This window comes from Salarias fasciatus, chromosome 6, assembly GCF_902148845.1.
Source record: "Salarias fasciatus chromosome 6, fSalaFa1.1, whole genome shotgun sequence".
In the NCBI taxonomy this organism is placed as follows: domain Eukaryota; kingdom Metazoa; phylum Chordata; class Actinopteri; order Blenniiformes; family Blenniidae; genus Salarias; species Salarias fasciatus.
The window spans coordinates 7,829,903-7,855,944 of record NC_043750.1 but is presented as its reverse complement, the minus strand read 5'-3'; the positions used below and the strand labels follow the sequence as shown (position 1 = coordinate 7,855,944).

General features: G+C 47.0%; 1 protein-coding gene across 1 annotated transcript; it reads right to left on the bottom strand.

Annotated features, from left to right (window-relative positions):
- Positions 1-83: 83 nt before the first annotated feature.
- On the bottom strand, positions 84-5,908 carry LOC115390170 (aspartate aminotransferase, cytoplasmic-like). Its single transcript, XM_030093939.1, has 9 exons — positions 5,685-5,908; positions 3,346-3,527; positions 3,145-3,268; positions 2,952-3,064; positions 2,372-2,476; positions 1,776-1,926; positions 1,538-1,703; positions 1,307-1,449; positions 84-1,196 (listed from the first exon to the last, which is right to left on the bottom strand). The coding sequence occupies exons 1-9, from the start codon at positions 5,791-5,793 to the stop codon at positions 1,057-1,059; spliced, it is 1,233 nt and encodes a 410-aa protein (XP_029949799.1). The 5' UTR covers positions 5,794-5,908; the 3' UTR covers positions 84-1,056.
- Positions 5,909-26,042: the final 20,134 nt, after the last annotated feature.

The window sequence follows — 26,042 nt, the reverse complement described above, 5'->3', positions numbered from 1 at the left end:
GAAGAACAGAAACAACGGCGGCGCTGGCCGTCAGATTCACATTCAAACCAGCAAACATGAGAGAATAAAGAGGAAGCGGAGCGTTTCAGTGGTGAAGGTTTATTTCCAGCTGTGAGGGGAGAGGCTGCCACGCCGACGACATCCGCCCTCTGACACGACCTTTAACCCGGCTGCGAGGAAACACTCTGGACACGAGGCACGTGCGTTTAACCTTCAAGTGACCTTTGTCGGGCGGCCGTGGCAGAGACGGTGAGCATCGATGGAAAAACACTCGGCTTCGGCCGGAAACATTCAGATCACAGCATCGCCCGACCGAGGGATTACTGGAGTGCCTGGTTTGTTCTACATCGGGAGTTTTCACCACTTCACAATAAATACACTTGACCTGGAGCAGCAGAACATATTTAACCATTCAAATGAAGGTAAAGCAGAGGAAAAACACACATTTTATTCCCGTTAAGGCCAATTCAGCTGCTTCGGCAGTTTCAGGTGTTTTAGCCGCTAAAAGTAATTTAGCACTTTTTCAGGGTTTTGAGCTCTTTCGGATGTTTGCACCACTTCGTGCAGTTTGGCAATTTAAGTCACTTCAGTGGTTTTAGCGGGCTAGCTAACGGGGCTACTTTAGCGGCCGAAGCTCATTTGGCTGATTGAATATATCCCCTGCAGACCATCCACACGTCCCTCTAAAAACATTAAAAATAAGATTGAAATGTGCTTCAGACCCGTCTGGAGAGCCTACAGGGGGGTAAGGAGGAGCATTATCAATGCAATAAACCCGTCCTGATCAATATGGAGACTCGGATGTGACCACAAATGACTGGAACTAAAAAAAGGCAGCACGGGATGGGAAGCCACAGGATAAAATATGCTCTCTGAGGCCGGATGTGACCGGCGGTGTGCGTTCAGGAGTCTCCTCAGAAACATTGCACCTCCCAGAAACTTCCATGAGGACAGAGACTCGGTCCTCCCTCCGGTCCAAACGCTGTGGTTCCAGCAGAGGGAGGACGGGGACGGGGAGGGGGAGGGGGAGACGGGGAGGGGGGGCGGGACCGGCCTTCACTGGACTTTGGTGACGGCCTCGTGGATGGACTGCGCCACGTAGTCGATGTTTTTGGAGGTGAGGCCGCACATGTTGATGCGGCCGCTGGCCATCAGGTAGACGTGGCGCTCCCGGATCATGTACTCCACCTGCTTGGCTGCGGGGGCAGGAGACAGGTTCTCAGGTCAGGACAGGACGGGGCGCGGCGGCGGCGAGCGGCGGCGGCGAGCGGCGGCGGCGAGCGGCGGCGGCGGGCGGTCCACTCACGGTTCAGGCCGGTGAAGCTGAACATGCCGATCTGCTGGGTGATGTGGTCCCAGGTGCCCGGGGTGCCCAGAGCCTGCAGCTTGGCTTTCAGCTGGTCCCTCATCAGCAGGACGCGGTCCGCCATGGTCTTCACGTTATCCTTCCTGGAGGGGAACCAGACCAGAGCGCCGGTCAGCGGCCGCCCGGGAAGGCGCCCGGTGCCCGACCCGCCCGGCGCCCGACCCGCCGTACCACTCCGCGAAGAGCTCGGGACAGTTGAGGGTCTTGCTGACGACGCGCGCCCCCTGAGACGGGGGGTTGGACCAGGTGGTCCTCACGATCTTCTCCATCTGGGACAGGATGCGGGTCAGGTTCTCGTTGTCCCGGGCGACCACCGTCAGGTTCCCCACCCTCTCGTCTGAAAACGGAGCACTGCTTTACCGGGGTGCGGACTCTGGGGGGGGGTTAGACCGGAACGGCGAGGACTCACTGTAGAGGCCGAAGTTCTTGGAGAAGGACTGAGCCACGAAGAGCTCGAAGCCCTCCGACACGAAGAAGCGGATCGCCCAGGCGTCTTTATCCAGGCTGCCGGAGGCGAAGCCCTGGTACGCCGAGTCGAAGAACACAAAGAGGTTCCTCCTCTGGGGGGGGCGCACAGAAAACCAAGGCGGATCAGAACCCGTTTCAACAGGATCTCTTTCAGAACATGGAAAGGTTTAAGAAGTTTAAAAATGTGTTAAATAAATGAAATCCAGGCTGCTGGGAACACTGAATAACACCTGGAGTCACAAGACAGCCTGTATCGAGGAACTTCTGCATAAAGAACGTGACGAAGAGACGTCTGGATTACAGGAATATACCGACTGGGACCACTAGATGGCACTGCAGGACTCAATGTCACCAATGTGGAAGAACTTGAACTAAATGAAATATACAACAAAAACCAGAACCAGAGCTGCGTTACCCTGATCCCAGGATGTGTTTTTTTTCAGTTCCACACCTTCTATAATGCTGCATAACGATGAGGCTGGCGTCAAACTACAAGCCCACGGCGCTGCAGGTCAAAGTGCCGCCGAGCCGGTTTACCTTCATGACCTCTGCGATCTTCTTCCACTCCTCCTGGGTGGGGTCGGTGCCGGTGGGGTTGTGTGCGCAGGCGTGAAGGACGAAGATGGAGTGTTCCGGAGCGTTCTGCGGAAACGAGGCTCTGCTGAGTCAGACGCCACTAACAACTGAACTTCTTTCACTGAATGCTTCAAAATGGAGCCCGAGGTGACCTGCAACAACCGGCTGGGCAAAACTCTTACTCTTTAAAAATGTGATAGACAGATTAGTGGTTTAAATCTTCAATTGTTTCCCCATCATTTGACTAATACAGCAACAACACATCATGAAAATAAAAAAACAAAACTGGTGCCTTAACATTTTATCTTATATTTCCTTCATATACTCCTTCAGAGTTTTGCTCCTCAAATCTCTCCAAACTCCAAAATAAAATTTAAAAAAGCAGATTTAAGTAGTGCAAAATAATGCATTCTAATAGCATTCAACAAAGCAAAGTGAAATAAAGGAGGAATACATAAACTCAGCTCAGAACACACACTCCAGACACACACACACCCTCCCTGCTGCTTCCTCCGTGTTCAGGCCGCCCTCCTGGCCTCACCTCCAGGTCGTCCATGATCCCGGCGAGGTCCAGGCCTCGCTTGGCGGCGTCCCAGTAGCGGTACGGCCGGATGTCTTTGAAGCCGGCGTCGGCGAACACGCCGTTGTGGTTCTCTGGATGGAAAGCCAAGGAGAGGGGGTGAAACGTGCGACCCGGGCCCACGCCGGGACCCTTCCGGGAGACGGCTACTGACCCCAGGTGGGCGCCGACACGTAGACGGGCGTGGCCGTGTTGTTGACGCCGTTGTACCACCGCCGCAGGAAGTCTGCGCCGACCCTCAGGGCCCCGGTCCCGCCCAGAGCCTGGACTGCTCCCACCTGACGGGGGAAGCCCGGCGTTTAATTCTCAGAGAGCAGAGCGGTCGGAGCTCTGGCTCGCTCGCCGCCGGCCTCACCCGGTTGTCCTTGATGGCGGCGCTGTCGTCTCCCAGGGCGACCTTGGAGGCGGCGGAGCGGAACTCGGGCAGGCCCAGGATGGGGAGGTACTCGTGGTTCAGGCTGCCGTCCTCCACGATCAGCCGCTCCACCTTCTTCACCACCGGCAGCACCCAGGGCAGGCAGTCGTCGGTACGGTAAGCTGGAGGGGACACGGCGCCACGCACGTCGTTACGGCGGAACACAGCGGCCCCGTGCAGAGGCCACGAGGTCAGAGGGGCGCTGAGGAGCCGCGGATTACAGCGCCGTCAATCAGCACCGCGTGTTTTCATACACTTTAGCAGCAGAGAGCCGACGCTCCTCACGTTAACAGCACAAACATTTCAGATTGTGACCTTAACAGGCTGCGCGGCGCCACGTGACACCGTGAGGAGCCGCCTGGCATATCTGACTCCTGAAGAACGCCCTCACGCCACACTGCAGTGTCAGATATCAGGCTGACAGACCTGGAAGGTCAAACCAGTCCTCGCTGGAGTCACAGTGAAGACAGAGGAGCCCGGGGATCGGGCCGTGAGGCAGGTGGGGCAGGTGGTGGAGTCGACCGGAGAGCCGTCCACACTGGAGGCCGCCCCAGCTCAAGACTCAGTCCAAACCAACAGCAGCAGGATCTCCTGATGAGCCGGTTCACAGGCCTCAGCACCAAACCCCGAGCGCCGGCTGGGATTGAATGACAGCAGCTCCACGTCACCCTGAACAGCTGGCTCCGTGATCACATGTTTTGGCAACAAGATGAAAAAGCCTCGCGGCAAGAGCAGTTTATGAACAGCGAGTTCAGGTGAACGAGGATAACCTCTGCACCGGGAGGACACCAACCATCTACCAAACTGAACACAGAAACAGAGCTGGAACTAAAGAAATCACACTGCATCTTAAGTTCAGCTCACTGGGGAAAAACATGAGCGATATCTGCAGGTTATGCCGGGTGAGGCGCTGGGTCTGAACTGACAGAAACATCGAACATCACATGGGACTAACAGGCCGTCCAAACCGAAATTCCAAACAAGACGTCAGAAACTGCCTGCTTTTACTGGTCGGCGGTTGGACAAACTAGATTTTAGATTCAGTGTTCAGTTTTGGCAAAGAAGAGCTTGATAGAAGGTGTTTTCATCAAAACAACCCAAAAAAAAAACAAAAACAAAAAACAAAAACAAAAACACGGTAAAGGAGTAGCATCAACCCCTAACCTCACAAACGGTGATCTGAGAGAAAGTTCTGCTGGTTCAGTCTGACAGGTGTTTCATTGTGGATGGCAGAATATTCATGTATCGCAAATTTCCCCTCATTGAAACATCAATGTCTGCAGTAAACACATGAAAGAATAAAAAAGCAACACGCCTAATGCTTCATTCACTGCATTCATGCTCTACTGGAAAATGTCTGGCCGATCAGCTCAAACAACAGGCTCAGCATGGCAGCTAACACCAACATTTATTTTCACTGCACACACGTTGGTATTGCCTTTAACAGCTAATTTATCTCATCTGACTGAAACCAAAAACTAACTTTAAATGACATGGGAACTGCTTTATGTGAGGTCTCGTGAGGAGAGTCTCCTCCAGACCATCACGAGGTGAAATGATCCATACATGTTGAGCCGAATGCTGTACACGGACAGTTCTCGATGCAGCTTGATGCTTGCAGAGAAGAAAAGTAAATCAATAATCATCTCTTTCAGGATCACACTTCCTCTGGGATTCAGAAACATGTGGATGATCTCTGAGGTTTCACATCTGGCAGGTTATGATCCCTGCTGAGTCACGAGCAACACAATTATCTGTGAAAATCAAATCTCAGAGCAAAGATTTACCATCTCTCACAAACCTCCGGAGTGTCAGTCGTGCAACAGTGATTTAAGGATTTTTTTTATGACTTTGGCTCGTGATCATTTCAATTGTGTTGTGACGCGTTCAGGGACACATATGACAGTGGGACAAGTGAGCGATCCCTCCTGTAAATAATGTCCCACGTTAAACTAGGGTCTCTTTCTCAGGGGGTGGGGATCGTGGAAGAGAGCAGTCTTGAGAATAAGTCCTGTAGTGTCTCTGAAGGTGGAAGACATTACGTTTTAATGTTTAACAGAGGAGCTAAACTGTGAATGAGCTGTTAGCTTCAGTGTTAGCTTGTAGCGAAGGTCACGACAGAGCGCTGCAGCTCCGAGGCAGCCTGGCGGCTCCACGGCTGCTCGGACTCCTCGAGCTCAGAGGCCAGCATGGTTAGAAGCACGCCGGAAGCAGAAGTTTAGACCCCGCTGGAAGAGGGGGAGCTTAGCTTTAGCTTTAGCGTTAGCATTAGCTCTTACCTCCGACTCCCAGGTTCACCTTCTGAGGGTGGCTGTCCTCTCTGAAGTCGGCCGTCAGCTTGAAGACGGCCACCGGCGGGGCCTGCGGGACGTCGCTGAAGACGGACATGGTTCAGGAGCGGTGCGGGAGGAGCTGACGGGACGTGGAGCTTCCAGCGGCGGCCAGAGAATCAGAGACGGACCCGGTTCACCTTCACCTCGGCTTCAGGACACACGACACGGGCGGCATAGCGGCAGCCAATAGGCAGGCGCGTTGAGAGACGCAGCCTCGAAATCAGCCAATCAGAGAGCGAGAGGCAGACGCGGTTCGCTTTCGATCAGCCAATAGGAAGGCACGTCGAGTGACGTCGCTCTGCAATCAGCAAATCAAAGCGCAGCATCAGAAGAGAACACGATATGTTTGAAAGATTTAATTTATTTAAAATTTATTTGAAATTAATTTGATTTGCGATTTGGAAGAAAGTGGGGATCAATTTTTACATATTTTTCATACTTAATTATTTTCAAACTTAGCTCTTTCTTCTTCGTCGCTTTAGGAAATAAATAATTTTTATGATTTGTGCAAAGCAAGTAAATATTTTAGATTAGATTAGATTAGATTAGATTAGATTAGATTAGATTAGATTAGATTAGATTAGACATCTTTAGGGTTTCTTTTTAGAAATCTCGATAGGATAGTGACAGCACACAGAGTTAAAAAAAAAGTCAGTCAATAGAATAGAATAGAATAGAATAGAATAGAATAGAATAGAATAGAATAGAATTCTTGATGAGTGAGTCACAGTCAGAAGGCCATGGGTGTAAATACCCGTCGGGTCTTTCTGTGTGGAGTTTCGTTCAAAAAAATTGATAAATGTTGCATTGTCACCTGATTGTCACTCATTTTGTAAGCTAAATGCTCTCTTGGATGATAAAATAAAAATATATTTAGCCGATACAGAGTGACAGTGTTTGATACTGACAGATTGTGATGTGAGAAGTGTTTCTCTGATATTTAGTGAAATTCATTCCAGCTGGAAACATGCCGCCGGGATGCTCAGAGAGCTCAGAGAGCTCAGAGAGCTAATGTTTACCGGCTCCAGCAGATATTCTGCAACCCACTGCACGTCCTTCTGATGCTTCTAAACTTTACATAAGCGTGATAAGCAGGAAGAGGCTGATCAGACTGTTATCAAACCATCAGAATGGGCTATTACAACCAGCTGCCGGCAGGGGGCAGTGCGGACTCACATGTGCACAGCCTCAATGACTTGGCTGTTTTCTCCCTCTCATGCTCTGATTCAACATTTCCACCCTGTTGACACAGAAAACTCCAACAATGCAGCGCACATCCAGTAATCCTTCCTTTTAGCTTCATATTTGATGTGTCACTTTTCATTTCCTGCCTTTATCTGCAGCGATTCGGAAACGATTGAGACTGTTGAGCTCCTTTCTTTAAATAAATAAAGGCACTGAAAGCTATGCAGGCATTGGTGATGTTGGGGTTCAGGACAGAGGAATTTAACTTGCACCAGTCCAACAGTGGTCCAGCCACCATGATCAGCTGCTGGCACATCTCAGCCTCTTCCAGAGAATGGATGGGTGAAATGAAAAATCTGACCTTTCCAGGTGGGACTTCAGCTGTTCCTAACAGGACGAGCAGAAAGAATCTGTTTCAGCATTTTCCCAAGAGAATTCTTTATGTTCCAATCTTTGTTTGGTGTCAAACTCATCTCAGTTCAGGGGTCACGCACGGTCAAGCTCAGTCTTGAGTCGGTATAATGGGGACGTTAGAATTCAGATGGGTTTCTCTTTGTTACAGTGCATGAAGAGACTGTATGCCAGTGAGACAGGAATGAGACGGCTGGTTTTCACGCTCCGCTCGGGTCCCGGGGTCGTGTTGTGGTTTGGTGGGCCAGACTGGAGTCTGTTGCAGGCCGGTTTTGACCCGCGGCTCGTATGTTTGACACTCCGGCATCAGAGCTTTGCAGGGCCACGTTCAAAAAATATTCTAAATGTTATCAAAATTCATATGGACAAGTATAAAGATCATTAAGATCAGATTTGTCACATACGCAGTGCAGTCTGACAGTGAGAAGCAGCGACTGACCTCCAGGCTCCACCAACACCAAAACATGTCAAAACAGGCAAAAAATGTAGATTAGAAAACACAATTCAATGCAAAGCAAAACAAATAGTTAAAATGATTAAATATGAGGAGCAGAAACAGGCAGAGGAAGTGAAGAGTGAGTCTGATACACAGATGATTTCACTCATTTCACACAATGTTGATTTTACTCAGATCACCTCAGCAAAAGACATCAGACCCTCTCTGACCCCTTCTGGGTCACGACCCAACAGTTGAGAATCACTGCTTTAAAAAAACACCTGGACTTTTTTTTTTTTTTTTTTTTTTTTAAGGTTAACGATTGAAACAGGACTCCACCTGTTTAAACACGACTTTTTCATTTGGATCCAGACTTTAAATTGAACTAGCTCACTTTAGAATCAAGCTGAACCACAATTCCTGGTCCTGGTCCAGATTCACCTGGTCCTGCGTTTCCATGGAAACAAACATCTTCTCAATGTTGCCGAGTAAAAATTTTAGCTTTTCTGAAACTGAAATGCAAAAACGGCCTGTTTTCAACAGAAATGTTGTGTTTACTGGGTCTTGATCATGAGCTACGATGTCAGGGACCCTGGTTCAAGTCCCGGTTGTTTTAGAACTTAGAAATAAGTGTTGGTTTTATAAGCCGCTCTGTGTTGAGAAAAAAAAAAAGGTCATGTATATGATGACTGAAATAAGAGACATTAATTAGTTCTTTTTAATAAGCTAATGTAATTATTCAACACTTCGGCCTTTCAGTGATGAGTTTCCCATTCCAGCTTTGGGGGTTATCATGTTTTATTTCATGTTATTTTTACACACATTGGAACTTGGAATCAATCCAGCCGATTGACAAGTGGAAATACAGAAACAAACATGAAATTAAATCTGCCTGGTTATAATATTTCATATTACTGACATGCATTTCATTCTTTTCTTTCTGTATTATTGGACATGTTTTACATTTTCTTGGCAAATTTTCAGTTTATCTGTTTTTTACGGTCAGTGCTTCGATTGTTCAGTGGAAGCTGCCTGATTTTCATTCATCCATTCATTCATTCATGTATACAGCAGATCGGACTGGAACCGGACCAGCTTCACCTGCCTGCCGTTCTGTGGCCCGCCACTAGATGGCGCCTCTCATGAGGCCCACCTGACAGACCAGTAAGACCAGTAGATTTCTCCCTGACAGGACGGCCAGGCCTCCCTCTCTCCTGCACTTCTCCGCTCTTCCTCTTCCTCTCCAGAAACACTCGTCTGAACCATCAACAGTGTCAGTTTTCAAAGGGCCGCCGGCCTCGACGCGCCGCCGCCGCCGAGCCCGGCCGCTCCATTTGTCCACATGATGGACGTCTTACCGCCTCGGCTGGAGAAGCCTTCAGGAATGTTCGGACAGGAGGAATGAAAGACACGCTTCGCTTCAGAGAAACAGAAAGAAGAAGAAAACCCAGGTTTAGAAAAACAGCGTCACTCACCGGTGGAGTCAGCTCGGCTCTCAGGGCGGCGGCCGAGACGCCGCCGACGCCGCAACATCCTGAAGAGACAACAGAGCACTCTGGCCGTGTGTTGGCGTGACCGCAGTGCTCAGAGACAACCAACATGTAGCTTTTTGAAAATGGCTCCCGTGGTGGGACTTTTTGAAAACCCTCTGACTTCATCTCCATGGAAACGGAAAAGGTTTCAAGTGACTCTTGTGTTGGGTTGATCGTCCTGATGTCGTCACACGGCTGTGAGCTGATCTGAGGTCAGTTTGTGTCTCCTCTACAGAGAAGTCACAGTCGAATCTGTGAGAAGAGGGACTGAGCGTGGGGGAGGGTTCTGGAGGGTTCTGGAGGGTTCCACAGGGTTCTGCAGGGTTCCACAGGGTTCTGCAGGGTTCCACAGGGTTCTACAGGGTTCTGCAGGGTTCTGCAGGGTTCCACAGGGTTCTGGAGGGTTCCACAGGGTTCTGCAGGGTTCTGCAGGGTTCCACAGGGTTCTACGGGGTTCTGCAGGGTTCTGCAGGGTTCTACAGGGTTCTGCAGGGTTCCACAGGGTTCCACAGGGTTCCACAGGGTTCCACAGGGTTCTGCAGGGTTCCACAGGGTTCTACGGGGTTCTGCAGGGTTCTGCAGGGTTCTGCAGGGTTCTACAGGGTTCTGCAGGGTTCTGCAGGGTTCTGCAGGGTTCTACAGTCACATGGCCGTATGAAGAAACGACTTTATCAGATTTGCTGCAGGTGGAAAAACAGAAGCTCCGGCTGAAAGTTCTCAGTCAACACCTGTCATCCTGCAGCGTGACAAGAGCAGGCAGGGGGCAAAGCACCTGCATGGCGACTGTCTCTCACACACACACACACACACACACACACACACACCCTGGGAGCTGAGCAGCCTTCACACTGAAACCTTATTCCAGCTTCACATGTTTTCATTCCTCCATGTTTCATGTGGGAGCCATCTGAGTAACCAGTGTGTGTGTGTGTGTGTGTGTGTGTGTGTCTATGTGTGTGTGTATGAACGTGCACAGGTTTGTGTGTGAGCTCAAGTGTACGACCTGCCTGCTTGTGAGCTTGTGTGCATGTCCTGTATGTGCAGTATGTACATGAATGTATGTGTGTGTACACACTTGTGAGAGTGTATATGTGTGTGTTTGTGTGTGTATCTGTGTATCGTGTGTCAGAACACACATGAATGTGAGTGTTTGTGTGTGTGCGCGTAAGTGTTTGCAAGTGTGTGCACTTGCATGAGTATGTATGTTTGTGTAGTCCGCACATGAATGTGTGTGTGTGTGTGTGTGTGTGTGTGTGTGTGTGTGTGTGTGTGTGTGTGTGTGTGTGTGTGTCTGTGTGTGTGTGTGTGTGTGTGCGTGTGTGTGTGATGACTGTACCTCCTCTCTGAGCTCCTGTTCAGTTCCTGTCGGAGGTTTGAGGTGGAGTCAGAGGATGTTGGGGGGTCAGAGGGGATTCATTGTCAGGTCAGCAATTATCAGATTCTCCTTAGCCCCACCACACACACACACACACACACACACACACACACACATGCACCTTAAACAGCCCCAGGCCGGCGGAGGCGAGGCCAGGAGAGAGAGAGCCGTCAGTGGGACGAGTTGACAGGCCGACCCCCCGGGGAAGATGATAACCAGCCCTGCTCTGACAGCTGCTTAGTGTTAGAGTCTGTCTGCTCCCGCTCGGGAACAGACACACACACACACACACACACACACACACACGCTCAAACAAACTGTGACACACAAAAATGCATTTACACACTGAGATATATACGTTAACAAATGCAGTAAATAGACGCAGCGATCGAGCGGAGACGGACACACACACACACACACACACACACACACACACACACACACACACACACACACACACACACCCTGCAGATGTGAAGAGCAAACAAATACATGCCAGCGGACATTTTCTCAGACACGTGCGTCATCTCCACTGAAATTACTGCTGCAACGGTTTTGTTAGAAGAAACAAGTCAGTGTGAGAGGCTTTACTGTTAACTATAACATTTAATCACTCAGTTTGATTTAAAAAGGTCCAAACCAATAATGTGTCCTGTTCCGCTCTGCAGCTTCCACGGGAGGCCGACTGAACGCTGGGCGTTCAGAGTTATCCCACGGTAAATTCAGCACCTGCTGCTGTTAAAGGTGCATAAACTGAATGAAACAACTTGGTTTCGGATTAAAAATTAGTGAATCCACGAAGTAAAGTAAATACTGAACTAAAGTACATTCTGCCCTCACAGCTTGGTTTAAGTTATGCTAAGTTCAAGTTAAGTTGAGATGAAAACTTATATCTGAGTTAAACTAAGTTGAAGTGGAACAGATGCTAAGTTGTGTAAGTTAATGTAAATATCACTCAGTTGAACTGTGTTGATTTGGGCTCAGTTAATAATAAACTGTTAAGTTCAACAAAGTTGAATGAGTTCAATCAGATTTCAGTTCTCAGTTTAATGAAGTCAGTCAGGCTAAAGTGAAGCTCTGTTCTCAGATCGATGCTGCGTCAGACAGAAAATACACTTTATCAATTATTAAAAAAAACCTACATTTGGAGGTTCTGATGGAGGTGATCAGACGATGTTTTTAAAGAGAACCTGTGTGTGTGTGTGTGTGTGTGTGTGTGTGTGTGTGTGTGTGTGTGTGTGTGTGTGTGTGTGTGTGTGTGTGTGTGCTCCACCATTGACAGTTAATGGGGTGTGGTTTGCAGCTATAGGTCTCATTTCCTGCTCTGTGTAGCTGCTGCGCACAACAACTTGTCAGCAGAGTAATTTACACCTCTAAGCCGGATCAGGACCTTACAAAACCTGCAGGTTGGTGTTTATGTGTGTGTGTGTGTGTGTGTGTGTGTGTGTGTGTACTGTAGGTCTCAGCACGTGCACTCTCCTCCCCTCTCGTCTGTGTTGAGTCTTGGTGATCTCTGACAGGAAGTGATCCGTGTCGCTGCGTACACATCAACAAACAGGAGGAGGAGAGCGAGAGACTGATGGAGGTGGAGGTGGTGGTGGTGGTGGTGGGGGGGGGGGGGGGGGGGGGGGGGGGGGGGGGGGGGGGGGGGGGGGGGGGGGGGGTGGGGGGGGGGAGGGGCGGGGGGGGGTGGTTCGGAGGTCAGAGTGGGCGGGGACTGTTGAATGACGGCCTAAAGCAGCGGCGTGTCTGCTGTTTGTTTGACCAGAGGCCGGTCCTGTCAGCACGGCGGCCCGGAGAGGCGCTGCTGGGTGGGTGGGGGTGGGGGTGGGGGGGGGGGTTGGAGACGTAGATCAGGACTTTACCTCGTTCATCCTGCTGCCTCGGTTCTCCTAATCAATGATCTGAAATACATAAAGTTTGGGAACCACCATTTGAAGTTCATGTGGGAAAAAACAACAAACAGAAGCTGCTTAGTTTTAAAGAACTCCTCCAGTCGTGTTTTAATCGCCGACGGTCGACTCTGATCAGGCCGCCAATCGATCGCCGGTCTCCATGGGGCCGATACCCCTGAGCTGCCTGGCTCTCGGGCTCCGCCCTCAGCTGACGGACGACCTCATTGTTCGGCGTCGCGCTGAAGGTCTGAGGACGCTGGGCTCCTATTTCTGGCTCCTCAGGGCCACCGTACCGGAACCGGACAAGGTCTCCACTGCCGCTGACGGGAACCGCGACTGGAAAAGCACAGGCCACCTCGTTCCCCTCGAGCAGAAGTCGAGGATTTTCAAAATGACTGAAAAGAACATTTTTCTTTTAAAATGGGGTAAAAATTCACTGTCAAACTGTGTTTGTGTTTTATGTTAAGATTCCTTTTTTAGGTAAATCATCTCTGTCTTCGTGTGGCACAACGCCAACTATAAATAATATCAAAGAGGTTTCTAAACTCAAAAGTTGTCTATTTTGGTCAAAGGTCGGAATTGAAAAGGTTATAAAAACAGAATAACAGCAAAATACAGTCAAGAAAAGAAACAACATCAAGATAGGTGGAGTATCTTTTAAAAAAAATCCTACAAATGAACAATTTAAATGATGACAAGAAAATAGAGTGAAAAATGTTTATTGTGGTGCTACTTTGTGTTGTAATGAGATTCAGGGATTATTTTGATGGTGTTAAAAACACCTTTCCCAGTAGAAGTGAATCAGAGGAGAAGCAGGTCTTTATCCAACAGGGTGGTCTAACCCGCACATCAGACCCAAACATCCAGTGAGTTCTGATTGGTTAATTAAAGACCTACTTCCCCAGTAGAAATGAAAGCGGGTCCTCATCCAATATGGCCGCCACACCAGTATACTGGTCTATTGTTGTTCTCAACAGTATTCTATCAAAAAGGCCCTGAAGCTTGCTGCGCTGCGTTCACTGACCGTCGAACAGAGTGTGTGTGCACGCCACTCTATTTGTGTGTGTGTGTGTGTGTGTGTGTGTGTGTGTGTGTGTGTGTGTGTGTGTGTTTACATGAGTAACCATGTTAGCATGGCCCCAAAGCTCCCCATTTTTCACGTGCAGTTCAGCGTCCCTAAACACCGTGAGGGAAGAGAGCGCCGCTGATCCCGGCGCCCCGGCGCTCGGCCTTGGCGGCGGCCCCGGCGGCGGCTGTATTTACAGCGTCGGCGTGTGATGGAGGAGCCCGGCGCTCGCTCCCAATAACAGCTTGTCACTTTGACGGCGACGCCACAGGAGGAGAGAGCAACAGCCTGACTTCATCCCTCCCAAACACTGTTTACTTCCTGGAAGGTCACGAGGCTTCATGGGAGCGCAGGGACACACACTCATCCACATGAAGGCGTGTAAACACACTCGTTCACGATCGCAGCATTTCCTACACGCATCTCAGCCTGGAAGCCTCATTTTTCTCATTGAATAATTGAGATTTAAAGCTTGTAACGTCAGAAATGAATCAATGAAAACAGGCTGGAGGAGGAAATGTGAGCGATCCATCATGGTTTGATGTCCGGGCTCATTATTCTGTGTACTTCAGGCCACAGCAGTAAGGATACATGGGAGTTTTAAAGTGCCAGCGCAGCGCCGTAAATCATAAACAACATGGGGTCTATAGATAGGTTTGTGTAAACGTACAGTCATTAGAACACACACACACACACACACACACACACACACACACACACACACACACACACACACACACACACACACACACACACACAACAAGACGACTTCCCCTCATATGAGTAATTGCCACTCCACAATAGCTCCAATAATAGTTTCCCATCCTTGGGCTGGTGACAGCGGTGACCCCTCCCTGACCTTTCAGCTCTGGTCACAGGGGGCGCCGTGCGACATTTCTGCTTTCATTCAGAGCTTCCAGGCAGCAGATCGGAGAAGTTTTTCAAACCACAGCGGCTCTCTGGGGGCTGGCAGTTCACCTGATTTGTTGTTTTTTCCCCTCGACGTCCTGAAGAACAGTCATACCAGCTAAAAGCAGAAATACTTCGAAATACAGTTTTGAGTGTAGCTTTCTCGTGATACGTCCTGTAGCATCAGAAAAATGCTGCATGAATGTGTGAACAACATGAAAAATATGAATTTCATTGGAGCGGGTCTTTAATGAGTTCCAGTAACATCGCTGGATTTAAACTGTGACAGAAAACCAGACATTTCATCTGATGTTGATGCATCTTGTCTAAAAACAGATTTTGCGGCTTCTTTCCTGCTTTTCTAAACCCACAAATAAAGTTCAGAGCCCCCGTTACTTCCCTACACTCTCTCCAGCAGAGTGGATTTCCCATTAAAGTCTCCGCCGACTGAGCCAGTAAATCTGGGATTAGAGTTTAAAGGAGCCCTGATTCATACCTCTGTGGAATAATTAGTATCTGGAAGCCGAACTCGAGATGGGAAACTGTTTTCACTACAAACAGCCCAAAGTGAAACCACAAGGGAAGTCGGCCCGTCGGCACTTCAGCTTTATCGCTCAATCTCTTCATTATCGTCTCCGTGCTTCGCCCGGGCGCGCTCCGCTCTCAGACTGTTGCGCTGGCGATCGGTTATCTTGCGTTTGTGTGCACACAGGTGGCGCGCTTCCTGGCGTGAAGCGGATAATGTGCACAGGCTGCCCACTGTAATGCCACCGTCCCAGTGAAACGCCTCGAAGAGACACTTCCATCATAATTTGTCTTACAAGGAGCACTTCTTCTAACTCCTGAACCCCAGACCTAAAGAAAATAGTATTTAATCGCAGTGTTTCACCAGCAGATGTTTCTAAACGCCTTTTCAACAGTGTCAGATGCTGAACACGTACCGAGGATACTGGTTAGCTGTCCTTGAAGTGAAGAGGCCAGCTGCCACCTGCCGGCGGCGCTCTGGGCCTGAGGGACGCCTGTGGTTTCCCACGTCCGGCGACAGCTGAGCTCCCAGGTACTGAAACCAGCAGGGACACCGTCCGGCCCGCGAAGACCTCCGACGGGGGACGGGGACTCTGCGTTCGGCTCTCAGTTTCTCCACGTGGACGTGGAAGGTCAGGAGCAGAATCTGCAGGAAGCGCGAGACGTTCAGGGTCTCAGTCAAGGACTCGGCGGCTCTCAGCGGATGCCGGTCGCTGAAGGACGATCCGGCTTCTGACACTTCAGCGGGAAAGGCCGAAGCCTTGACCGCACCTCTGACGGCTTGACGTTTCGTTAAAGCTGGAAAGTTGCTGTTTCAGCAAAGAGTCTCCAGAAACACAAACCGTGTTTGGCACGTCACCACAACTTCTAGAAAATTAAAGTTTTATGGTTTTAACACATTTAAATCAAGTTGTTGTAACATGAGAAGCTTCTAGATTCATTCTGACGGCTTTCTGTAGCAAATCCTGTCCTCCCATTAGGAGTAACGTCAGAGTGCTTTAGTTCAATCGACACCATTAGCACGTGGTCGTATTTTTACCCCAATGAATAAAGTGAAACGTGATTTTATCAGACCAGCCGAACTGATCCGGTAAACTCTAATCGGGGTAAACAATCCCCGTTAAACCCTTGAATGAGGCGACAGTAACGTTGAAACCCATTTCACCCCTTAGCCCTCCCCCTTGGCCCTACCCCTCGTTTTGCGCGTTCAGGTGGAGGGTAGGAGTGTCCCAATTGTCATTATGACGGAGGGGTAGGGCCAAGAAGGCGGGCCAGTCACCCCTCCAAACGGAGATTCTCCCAAAGCACACTTCAAACAGAGGGGTATGATCCAGTGGCGGCCGGTGGCGAGGGGCGCTTGTTTCGTCAGCCTACACCGTCAGGCGCATTCCAAACACAACAGATAGACCATTATTTTCAATAAATGGTTCAATAAAAGGTTTCTTCAACACTGCCTGCCTGGAATGCGTGGGTGGGAAACGAGCGCTCCCGCCAATGCGGAAGTGAAGTAACCCCGCCCGCCACTGACGGTCTAGGCTGACGAAACAAGCGCCCCTCGCCACCGGCCGCCACTCAGATTTCCCAGATAGCCTTCCAAGATCGGCAAGATGGCGGCGTCCGCAACAAAAGAAGTTCATAAATGTCAGTATTTTGTCAATTAATAAAGTTTTAAAATGTAAGAAAAACATTCTTCATCTGCTACGTCATCGGCAGCGGCGACTACTGATGACGTACGCGATTGTCGGAGGGATGTTCCAATTCGGAGGGGTTTACTTTCGGCCCTACCCCTTAGCACTCCGTTTCATAGGGGTAGGACAAAGGGGGAGGGCTAGAAAGAGAAATGGGATTGAGCCTAACTCCACTGAGTCAATGTTCTCAACATGTTTACATTTAGGTCATGATGCTGAATATCTATTGACCAAAACAAGTCATTTAATTTGGAGTGAATAATATACTGTTTCTTAGTGCAGAGAGACGTGCTTCAGTGGAACTCCATTATGTTTGATAAAAACAGGATTACATGCAGCGGGACGTGGTTAACAAGAGTTTGACTTCATGGGGAAGTTTATGGAGTTTGCATGTTCTTACTGGGCTTAACAGGGAAGCTCCTGATAGTCCAGCGACTCCAGTGCACCTGTGAGAGCTTCATGTTGTCTTAAAGCCCGATCCATTCTCCATACACACAAGTATCTTCTGTTTTCTTTAAAATAATCTATTAATTGACGGGAATGTATGAGCCGATGTGGTCAGTTGCCCAGTAAATGGTTAATAAGCGAGCTTTGCTGCCGGCTGTGTGATTCCTGCGCTCTCAGGTCACAAGACGTTCACATTACACAAACAGGAAATCCGTACGAGTCGGCTGCATATGGCTGCCATTGTCTCCGCGTTAAATTGGTTGTTTTAACATCCTTAAACAATCAAGCAGGGCGATTGGTCTTCTGGGACAGCTGATGATCGATCGAAACGGATTCAGATGTTTCATAATAGCAACTTATATTGGTATTCATTATTCTATAACGACTTGAAAGACTTTCATTGAAATACAAGTAACAAGTGAATGTCGTAGGTAGTTGTCCCTTGTTCTGCTTTGTGTGTGTGTCAAATGAAGACATCAGTCACTATGAGGACATTTAACTTTTGAGTTAAAAATGGGAGAAAAATAATCCTGTCAAACTGAAGTGACAGAAACAGAAAATGGTCTCCCTGCAGCCTCGTCAGGCTGCCAGGTTTTTATCGGTACAGATATTTACATGTGACTGGTAACTTCTGTCAAATCTTACATTTTAATGATAATTATAACAAGGCAACAATTATATCAAGTGAATGTGTAGCAGCTGCAGCAAACTGTCTGTACACGATACAGCATGTTTTCCCAGAGTTCCTCATTTCTCACATGAAACAAGGTTTTGAAACTGTCACTTCAGAAAATAGGACTATAGATTTATTCAAAACAGACTGATGCTTCAGCGTCAGCCAAAATGTTTGTCCTAACAGTTACTTTTCCACTAAACCCCTGTTTACCGTGTTCACTGATCATGAACAGACTGAGTCCTTTGTTAGCGTTAGCATTAGCGTTAGCTATTCTCCTTTCTGATCAGACATCAAGAGAAGCCAAACCCGACATCAGAAATCAGAAACAAGAGACGGTGACGTGGTGTTGATGTGGTAAAAAAAGAGGGTGGGAATGTTGTTTTCATTTAAAATGATTGAAAAGACACCAAGCAGCTTAATTTGTGTTTGTTTACCAACCAAATCTTCAAAAATCAGCTGAATGGCTGAGGTCCATGTAGAACGAAGAGCGTGGAGACAAGAGCAGCGTCTTCTGGACGGTTGGGATTCCAGTCCTAACTATAAAGTTTTATATGAGAGGTGTGGTTGTGGAGATACAGGAAGAGTTTTCTCTAGTTTTCTCTAGTTCTCATCCCTTCATTTTGATTTTTACTAAGCTAATAAGATCATAAATTGAGCCATTTCAACCATTCGATAGATTCATTGATAGAAACTCATTTTGAACTGAGCTTCCAGGCCGACGCGCCGACAGGAATCAGAGACACAAACCTCTGAGCGTGGAGGTTGGAGGACGGACTGCAGCGTCCAGAGGAGCCAAGAAACTCTTTACTGGAAGACACACGAGGAGAAACAGATTATTGGTATTAATGAGTTGATCACAGCAGGTCAGTCATTTGTAAAATGAGTTTCTTCTTGTAAAATCCCGGAGAAACTGAAGAATTTCTACTGATCTGAAGCTGAAGTGATGCTGGAAACTCCCACACAGGAGAGCTGAAACACTGGTCAATAAAATCAATCTATTCATAGGAGAGTTAAACAACTTTCTCCAGCAGACAAGAGCTTTTTCCACTGAAACACTGACAGAATCCAGCTCCAGAACGTTCTTGAAGGATATTTCAGAACGATTTGGTCAAGATCAGCATTTTTAGAGAAAATTCAAAGTGTCGAAACAACAAGAATTCATTTATTTTTTTGATAAAAAATTAAAGAAATGTCTAGTTGGGCTTTCTTAGAGAACATTTTCATAATGCAGCTTTGCAATTATGTTTTTTTTTAAGATTACAATAGATCAGATTAAATAAGATAGATTAGATACTTTGGACATATAAAAGCAAACATTTTCCCCCCATTACGCTAAATTTGATCTCCTGTCTTGTAAATATACAGAAAACATTCAGATTAATGTGTTTTGGTGGATTTATGTGACAGTATAGTAAAAGTGATGAAAACCATTTTAAACTGATGTACTAATATGTTGATGAGAGAGATCTGAAAGGTTAAGGACACTGAAATGTATAAATATAAAATACAGAAATATATAAACAAGGAAAAATTGTAATATAGTATCATGATCGTATGATTATTAATAGTTCACGAAACTGGTAGAGTTGAGTTAAACAGTTTTCATTTTAACTGTTGCGTTTAAGTGTATTTTTGGGAAATAAACAATGATTTTTTTTTCATTAATATGAAATATTGTAAAACCAGTTTTAAGACATAATAACTGTAATATGTAGCATGAACATTAGAAATATTATTTAGGTACAAAGACTGGACCAAAGCTGGAGGATGGACACACACACACACACACACACACACACACACACACACACACACACACACACACACACACACACACACACACACACAGAGTCATTACATGCCTCTACAGCTGTCCAACAGGCTCTTTAATGGACTGACTGGATCAGTTTCAGCATCAAGTTCAGTTGAAAGGAAACACGATCCCACCTGACACACACACACACACACACACACACACACACACACACACACACACACACACACACACACTAGGGGTTTACATGTGTGCAGGTAAACATCCAGACTTCTCAGCAGCAGGAGGATCTGAGCCTCTCTGTGTCACAGAGGAAAAACAAATCATGACTCGTCCGTCACACTTCTGGTTCATCTCAAAGGACAGAAAAGAAGAAAGTAAAATCACATTTAACCAAACCAGAAGCCTGCTGACCGCAGAACTCTTTTAAACCGACCATATTCACCCCGGATGGTGTTGGATGCTGAAGCAAGAGACTCATCTCTATATTTTTGTGACGTTTTACTGTTTTACTGTTCATCTTTGAAAGGGAATGCAAATTAAATATGCAGAAACTTTTGAAAACAGCAAGCAGACGAAAAGGATTTCAAGATTAATGAGTTATCGATGTCAAGTTTTTCAGTTTATTTCTGGTTTTGCATATAGATAGATAGATAGATAGATAGATAGATAGATAGATAGATAGTTTTTAGCACTTTTGTGTGTAATAATGTAATTTTACCAAGTTTTTTTTCTACAATGTATAATAGCTTTTATGAAGTTCAAAAATCATGCTAAAATGTTGAAACAAATGCATGATATACAAAAAACACAAAAAAACAAAAAATAAATCCATTTCTTGGATTCATATATGTATACACCTACATACACACACACATACATCTGGATTTATGCAGAAGGATGTACACACATACACACACGTAAATATACTTTGCAACTTTTAAAATTAGAAAATAACAAAACTGATGTAATACTGAAAGTTTTGATCAGTTTTTTTGTTCTTTTTACATTTGAAATATCCGTTTTTTTAATTTGAAATTGTTTCCAGCATTAATACTTGATATTATTTGTTAAATTCGTGATTGCATGATGATGTTTTGAATGCAGACATTTTATACATAATTAGAATTGAATGTTGATTTTAACAGTGTCGGCAACTTTTTCCACCCCACCATGAATATTTCCACATATTGAAAAAAAAAGTTTATACATATTTGTTTTGGGTTTGACTTATTTTTATGTTTCTCAACTCATATTTATTGCTTAAATGTACAGGTGTATGTATTTATGTAAATAAATATAGAGAGTGTATTTCTGATGTCTGTTTTACTCATCATGTCATAATTTGACTCATCCAGAATAAATAACAGGATTAAATTGGACATTTAATGATAAAAGTTTTATGTCCCAAACAGCACCTTTATTTATTTATTTATTTATTTATTTATTTATTTACATCTCCTACTCTGTGTTATGATTGTCGTTTCCGAACAGAATGATTTCTTCTATTTTCTTCTTCTTCGGGTCCAGTGAGGAGGCTCGTGCAGAGGGCAGTGGGCCAATCAGGACGCAGCAGTGACACCTGCCTCCCCTGACCGGCTCCCTGAGTTGGTTCGTGGGTCTGGTGGAACCGAGGACCTTCTGGGGGACCTGGGGAGCCGTGGAGGTTTTGGTGGAAGTGAAAGTGAAAGTTAATGGCAGGAAGCTGCAGAGAAGCAGCCATAAACATCCTCCGGCCTGCTGTCATCCAGGGGGGGAGGGTTGATGGCTCGATTCCCCCTCCAGCCTCTCTGGTCTGGACGCTTCCCAGCTCCCAGCAGTGACCCCCCCTCCCCGGGCCCCCCGGGGCCCCGGCGCTCAGTGATCTATTGCCGGTGTCCGTCCGGCCGGGAGCGGAGCGGAGCGGCTGCTCTGGGGGCCGGAGGCCCCGTGTTTAGCCTGCTCCAGGAAACAGACCCCTTCCTCCGCCTAAACACAGGGCCAGAGCCGGTAACGGCGATCCGCGCACACGGAGGGCCTGCGCGTCCTGGCGCGCGGGTGACGGGGTAACCTGCGGGTCAGCCGTGCGCGTGAGTGCGTGATCCACACCTCTGTTGCCCATAAACCCGGAAACACCCCGCAGCTTCTCTGATGATGGCTGCAACGTGGCGGAGGAGGATGAATCTGGACGCGCGCCGGCTGGTTTCTCTGCAGGATTAAATTCATCAGGCCTGACAGAGGCGCGTGAGCGGAGAACTTTCTCCGCGTCCTCGGTTTGAGAGGCCCTCTGCGCCCCGGGTTGTTCCGTGAGGGTTTTGTGAAGCTTGAAAGAAGCAAAAGGTTGTTTAGACGAGAAAACACAAATGAAAAGGCTTCAGAGGACGAACCTGCTCCTTCATAGAGGCGGAAATGCGAGGAGGCTTGGGAAAACAGAAACTCTCCGAGTGTATTTTTTTAGCCGCTGAAGCAAAGACTTAAACTTTCTTTTAATTATATAAGCTCCTCTTGTTGACTTCGTTAAAAAAATGCCACAAGAGTTCAGAATCGGTTGGATCGTCCACCATGTCGTCTGTGTGCAAAAAAATCGGGAAAAAGGCGCGTTCCTTGGAGATGCATGAAAAACATTTTTTATTTTATTACATGCTCATATATCGAGATGAGATCATTAAGAAATGATGTTTCTGGAGATTAACTGCTCCAAGGAGATGGGTTTATTGTCTTCTAAATGTTTCAATCGAACCCAAACATGTCCTCGTGTGTCTTAATTGCAGATGTTTTCTCTCGGATCTCTGGCCGGAGCTCCGTCCCGCGCGCCGGGCCGCGGCCGGCCTGCTCCGCTCGGCCCGCTGCTGATTGATGGCTGAAAGGCCCGCGGCTGGTTCGCGCAGCCAGCTTAGGACCGTGTTTGGGAGATAGAGAGCTGATAAAGGAGCCGCTCAGTGAGAAAAAGAGAGAAGAGGGGGGTGAGGAGGGCGCTCTAATGGCTCAGGAGGAGAATCCGGACTGTCTGCGTCTTGATGGAGTGCCTGTCTCCCTGCTGTGGATGGCACTAATGCCTTCCCCCTTCACTTTATGCACAGACACGCATGCTGCTCCTCCCGGGAGGAATCCTCGCAGCGCGAGTTTATCTGTGGAAATTATTCACCATTAAATCTCCGCGCTCCTGGAAAGCTCTGACAAACTGAATCTCTGCGCTCTGATAAGACCAAAGTCCTTATAAGCCCCTTTCTCCTCCTTCTACGTGTGATTTTCTCATTAAATTAGACCAACAAGCCTCTGTGGAACTTTCTACTTGAGTTTGAGAAACAACACGCTCATAAATCACAGCGCTGTGGTCCTAAAACGACTTGTTTCCTCTGCAGTAATAACAATGGAAGTGGAGGCTTTGGAGTGGATGCAGTGGGCGGCGGGGTCCCCCTGCCTCCCCCTGTGCCCCCCCCCCCCCCCCGCCCCCCCCCCCCCCCCCCCCCGCCTCCCCAGGCCTCTCCATGCAGATACACATTATCTCCTCTGAATCAAAGTAATAAAAGGCGTCTCCATGGGGAGGCCTCCTCTCCTCTGGCGCGCTTCATCTTCGCGTCTCTTCAGATATTATTTGCGTGTTAGAGCAGAAGAAGTGAAAGGAGGACCAAAAAAAAAAAGTTCCATTTCCCACATAAATCAAGAATTCCTCTGCCGGTAAAAGTCGGTCGTTTGTCAGCGCGCTCTGGCGCGCCGGGTGACAGAAAACGAGAAACAGAAGTCCCATTAGGTAAACCATTCAACGCCCGCGATTTACACGCGGCGGGCCGGGAGGCTGCGTAAACACAGCCGGCCGCGCCTGGCCGGCCTGGATCCGGGCTCGTGTGACGGAGATATAGAGGCCTGTCTGGCACCGAGCGGCTCAGAGCTCCGAGTGACGGACCCGGACCCGGACGCATCACCGGAGGAGGCCCGGCGCGTAATGACGCGCGGATGAAGCCGAATCTGACTCTGCCCCAGAAATGAGCGCGAACTTTCATTTTCTAATCATTCTCTGAGAAGAAGAAGGTGAAGGACGTGCTCTGCTTTGCCTTGTATTTTTTTTTTTTTTTTTTTTTTTTTTGCCCTCTCGAGGTGAATCCGCGCGTCCTCGTGAGGGTCGCGCGCTGTTTTTCTGGAGGTGTGTGGCCGCAGCGGACGCAGACGTTCCGGATCAGTGAGATAGCGTCTTCCCACTCCGCCTAATGGAGCTATTACTGACCGCAGGCCTTCTGCTATCTAAACACACGCACGCACGCGCAATTGCTTGCGTGCGCGAGTTTTCTTTTCTTTTCTTTTTTTTAAACAGCAGACGATCAAGCTTTCGTGCACGGAGGTTTTACGCACGGCCGCCGGACAGAAGCAGCAGAGGGAGGACAGTTTGGTTCAGAGATGTAATCACAGGAATTATTATTTAACTTCACGTTTTATCCGAAAATGATCTGAAATATAAAGAGATAACATCAGTGATCGTCTTCATTTTGTGCCTAAAAATCACGATAATCTGACTTCTTCATGATTTAATATACAAAAAAGGATTTTGTATCAGTTTTTCTTCAATTTTATGCTAATAAGGAGGGATTAAAGAAACAAAACCCTTTCATTAAAACAAAAATAAAAAGATAATTCATACAGAAGTAATTCTGCCGGTGTGGAACCTGTGGCTCCGTGTGGCCTAGAGCTCCTCGGTGGAGGCTCCATGAAGCTAAATGATCCCGGAATAAACCTTCAGTCTTATTTTCATTGTATTTCCTTCCCAGAGTCGTTTTCAAAACGACTTTTTATATTTTGCATTAGAAAAGGCACAATAAATAAAATGGAAAAAATACTGAAATCACGAAAATTTCTAAAAGGTTAAAAAAAATGAGGAGAAACAAGAAAAACTGCTCAGAAAGCTGATAAAACGTCATTTGTCAATTGTCAAACGCCATTTCTCGTGTGGCCATAAGGCTAATTTCTCCATGTGAATAATGTTTGCTGTTTTTAAATTGATTTCATCAGTTCTGTTTTTTTTTATTAGTCCGTTAAGCCTTAAAATAACTTAAAGGATAAATGAATTTCCCTCTGGGATCAATGAAGTATTTCTGTTCTGTTCTAAGATGTCAGAATTACGTGAAAATGTTGGAAAAGAAGAGCGAGGCTGCTAAGAACTGGTCAAACTAAACGTCTCTAAATTGTAATTGAAACATAAAACTAAATGGAACTTCAGAAGCTGCATGTCTTCGCCTCAGTTTACAGGTTTTGCGGCTCCAGGTAAATTCCTTTAATTGAAAAAAGTCCCAGAAGCTCTGTTGGTCATAAACGTTGCAGACCCTGAATTAAAACACAGCCAAGCCATGACTAAACATGTTATATAATATAAAGTTAATCCGATGGCGAAAGAAATCAAACAGATCCAAAAACATGGAATTCATGTTGACACTGTCATTACATCTCAATCTCAACTTTTTTATTAGATTGTAATCTTATTTCTAAAACGCATCTGGACAAAATGTATTTTTTTTCCGTTTATTTACGTCTCACTTTTAATATTGCGCTTTGTTTTATTTTGTTTGAAGAGGAAGAAAATAAAATATCAAACTCAGATTATCAGCTTCTAATCTTAACATACTGGAATTCTGATACATCGACAGAGAGACACGGTGGAAGTGACTCAAGTATTGTCACTCAATATAAAACTACATTTCTGATCACATCACTGCTTTGTCAGTAGAAAACATTCAGTTCAACTCCTGGATCCAGATGAATCCGTCTGACTCGCATTTCTCAGATCAGTAACGTGGATTTTCTAAAATAACGACTGGATTTTCTTTGCGGAAACATGTTGCAAAATGAGAGAGAAGACTGAAATACAGCAAGAGTCCAAAAGTCACACACACACACACACACACACACACACACACACACACACACACACACACACACACACACACACACACACACTTCATCATCTTCACCATCATCTCATCACCTTCATCATCATCACCTGAATTATCATCCACCTCCTCATCATCATCACATCATCTTCATCCCCACCATCACCATCATCATCCTCATCACTATCATCATCATAATCATCATCACCACCACATCATCATCATCATCATCATCATCATCATCATCATCATCATCAAACCTTCCCATCTTGGTCCAACACAGGGGTGTTAAACATGAGGTCTTCTGGCTAAAACTGGCCGCTAAAAGGCTGCAAGCTGGACCTGGAAACCACCAAAGAAATGAAGTTTCTACAATGATGCTGCAATAAAAACTGGCATCAAGCTCAGAGCTCTACTGTCAGAGGGAGTTTGTAACATCAGACATTCATTCATTCACTCATTCATGAACATCCATGCAAACGGCTGCATAACGCAAACCGTTCTAAATGCTTTTAGGATGCTGTATTTTT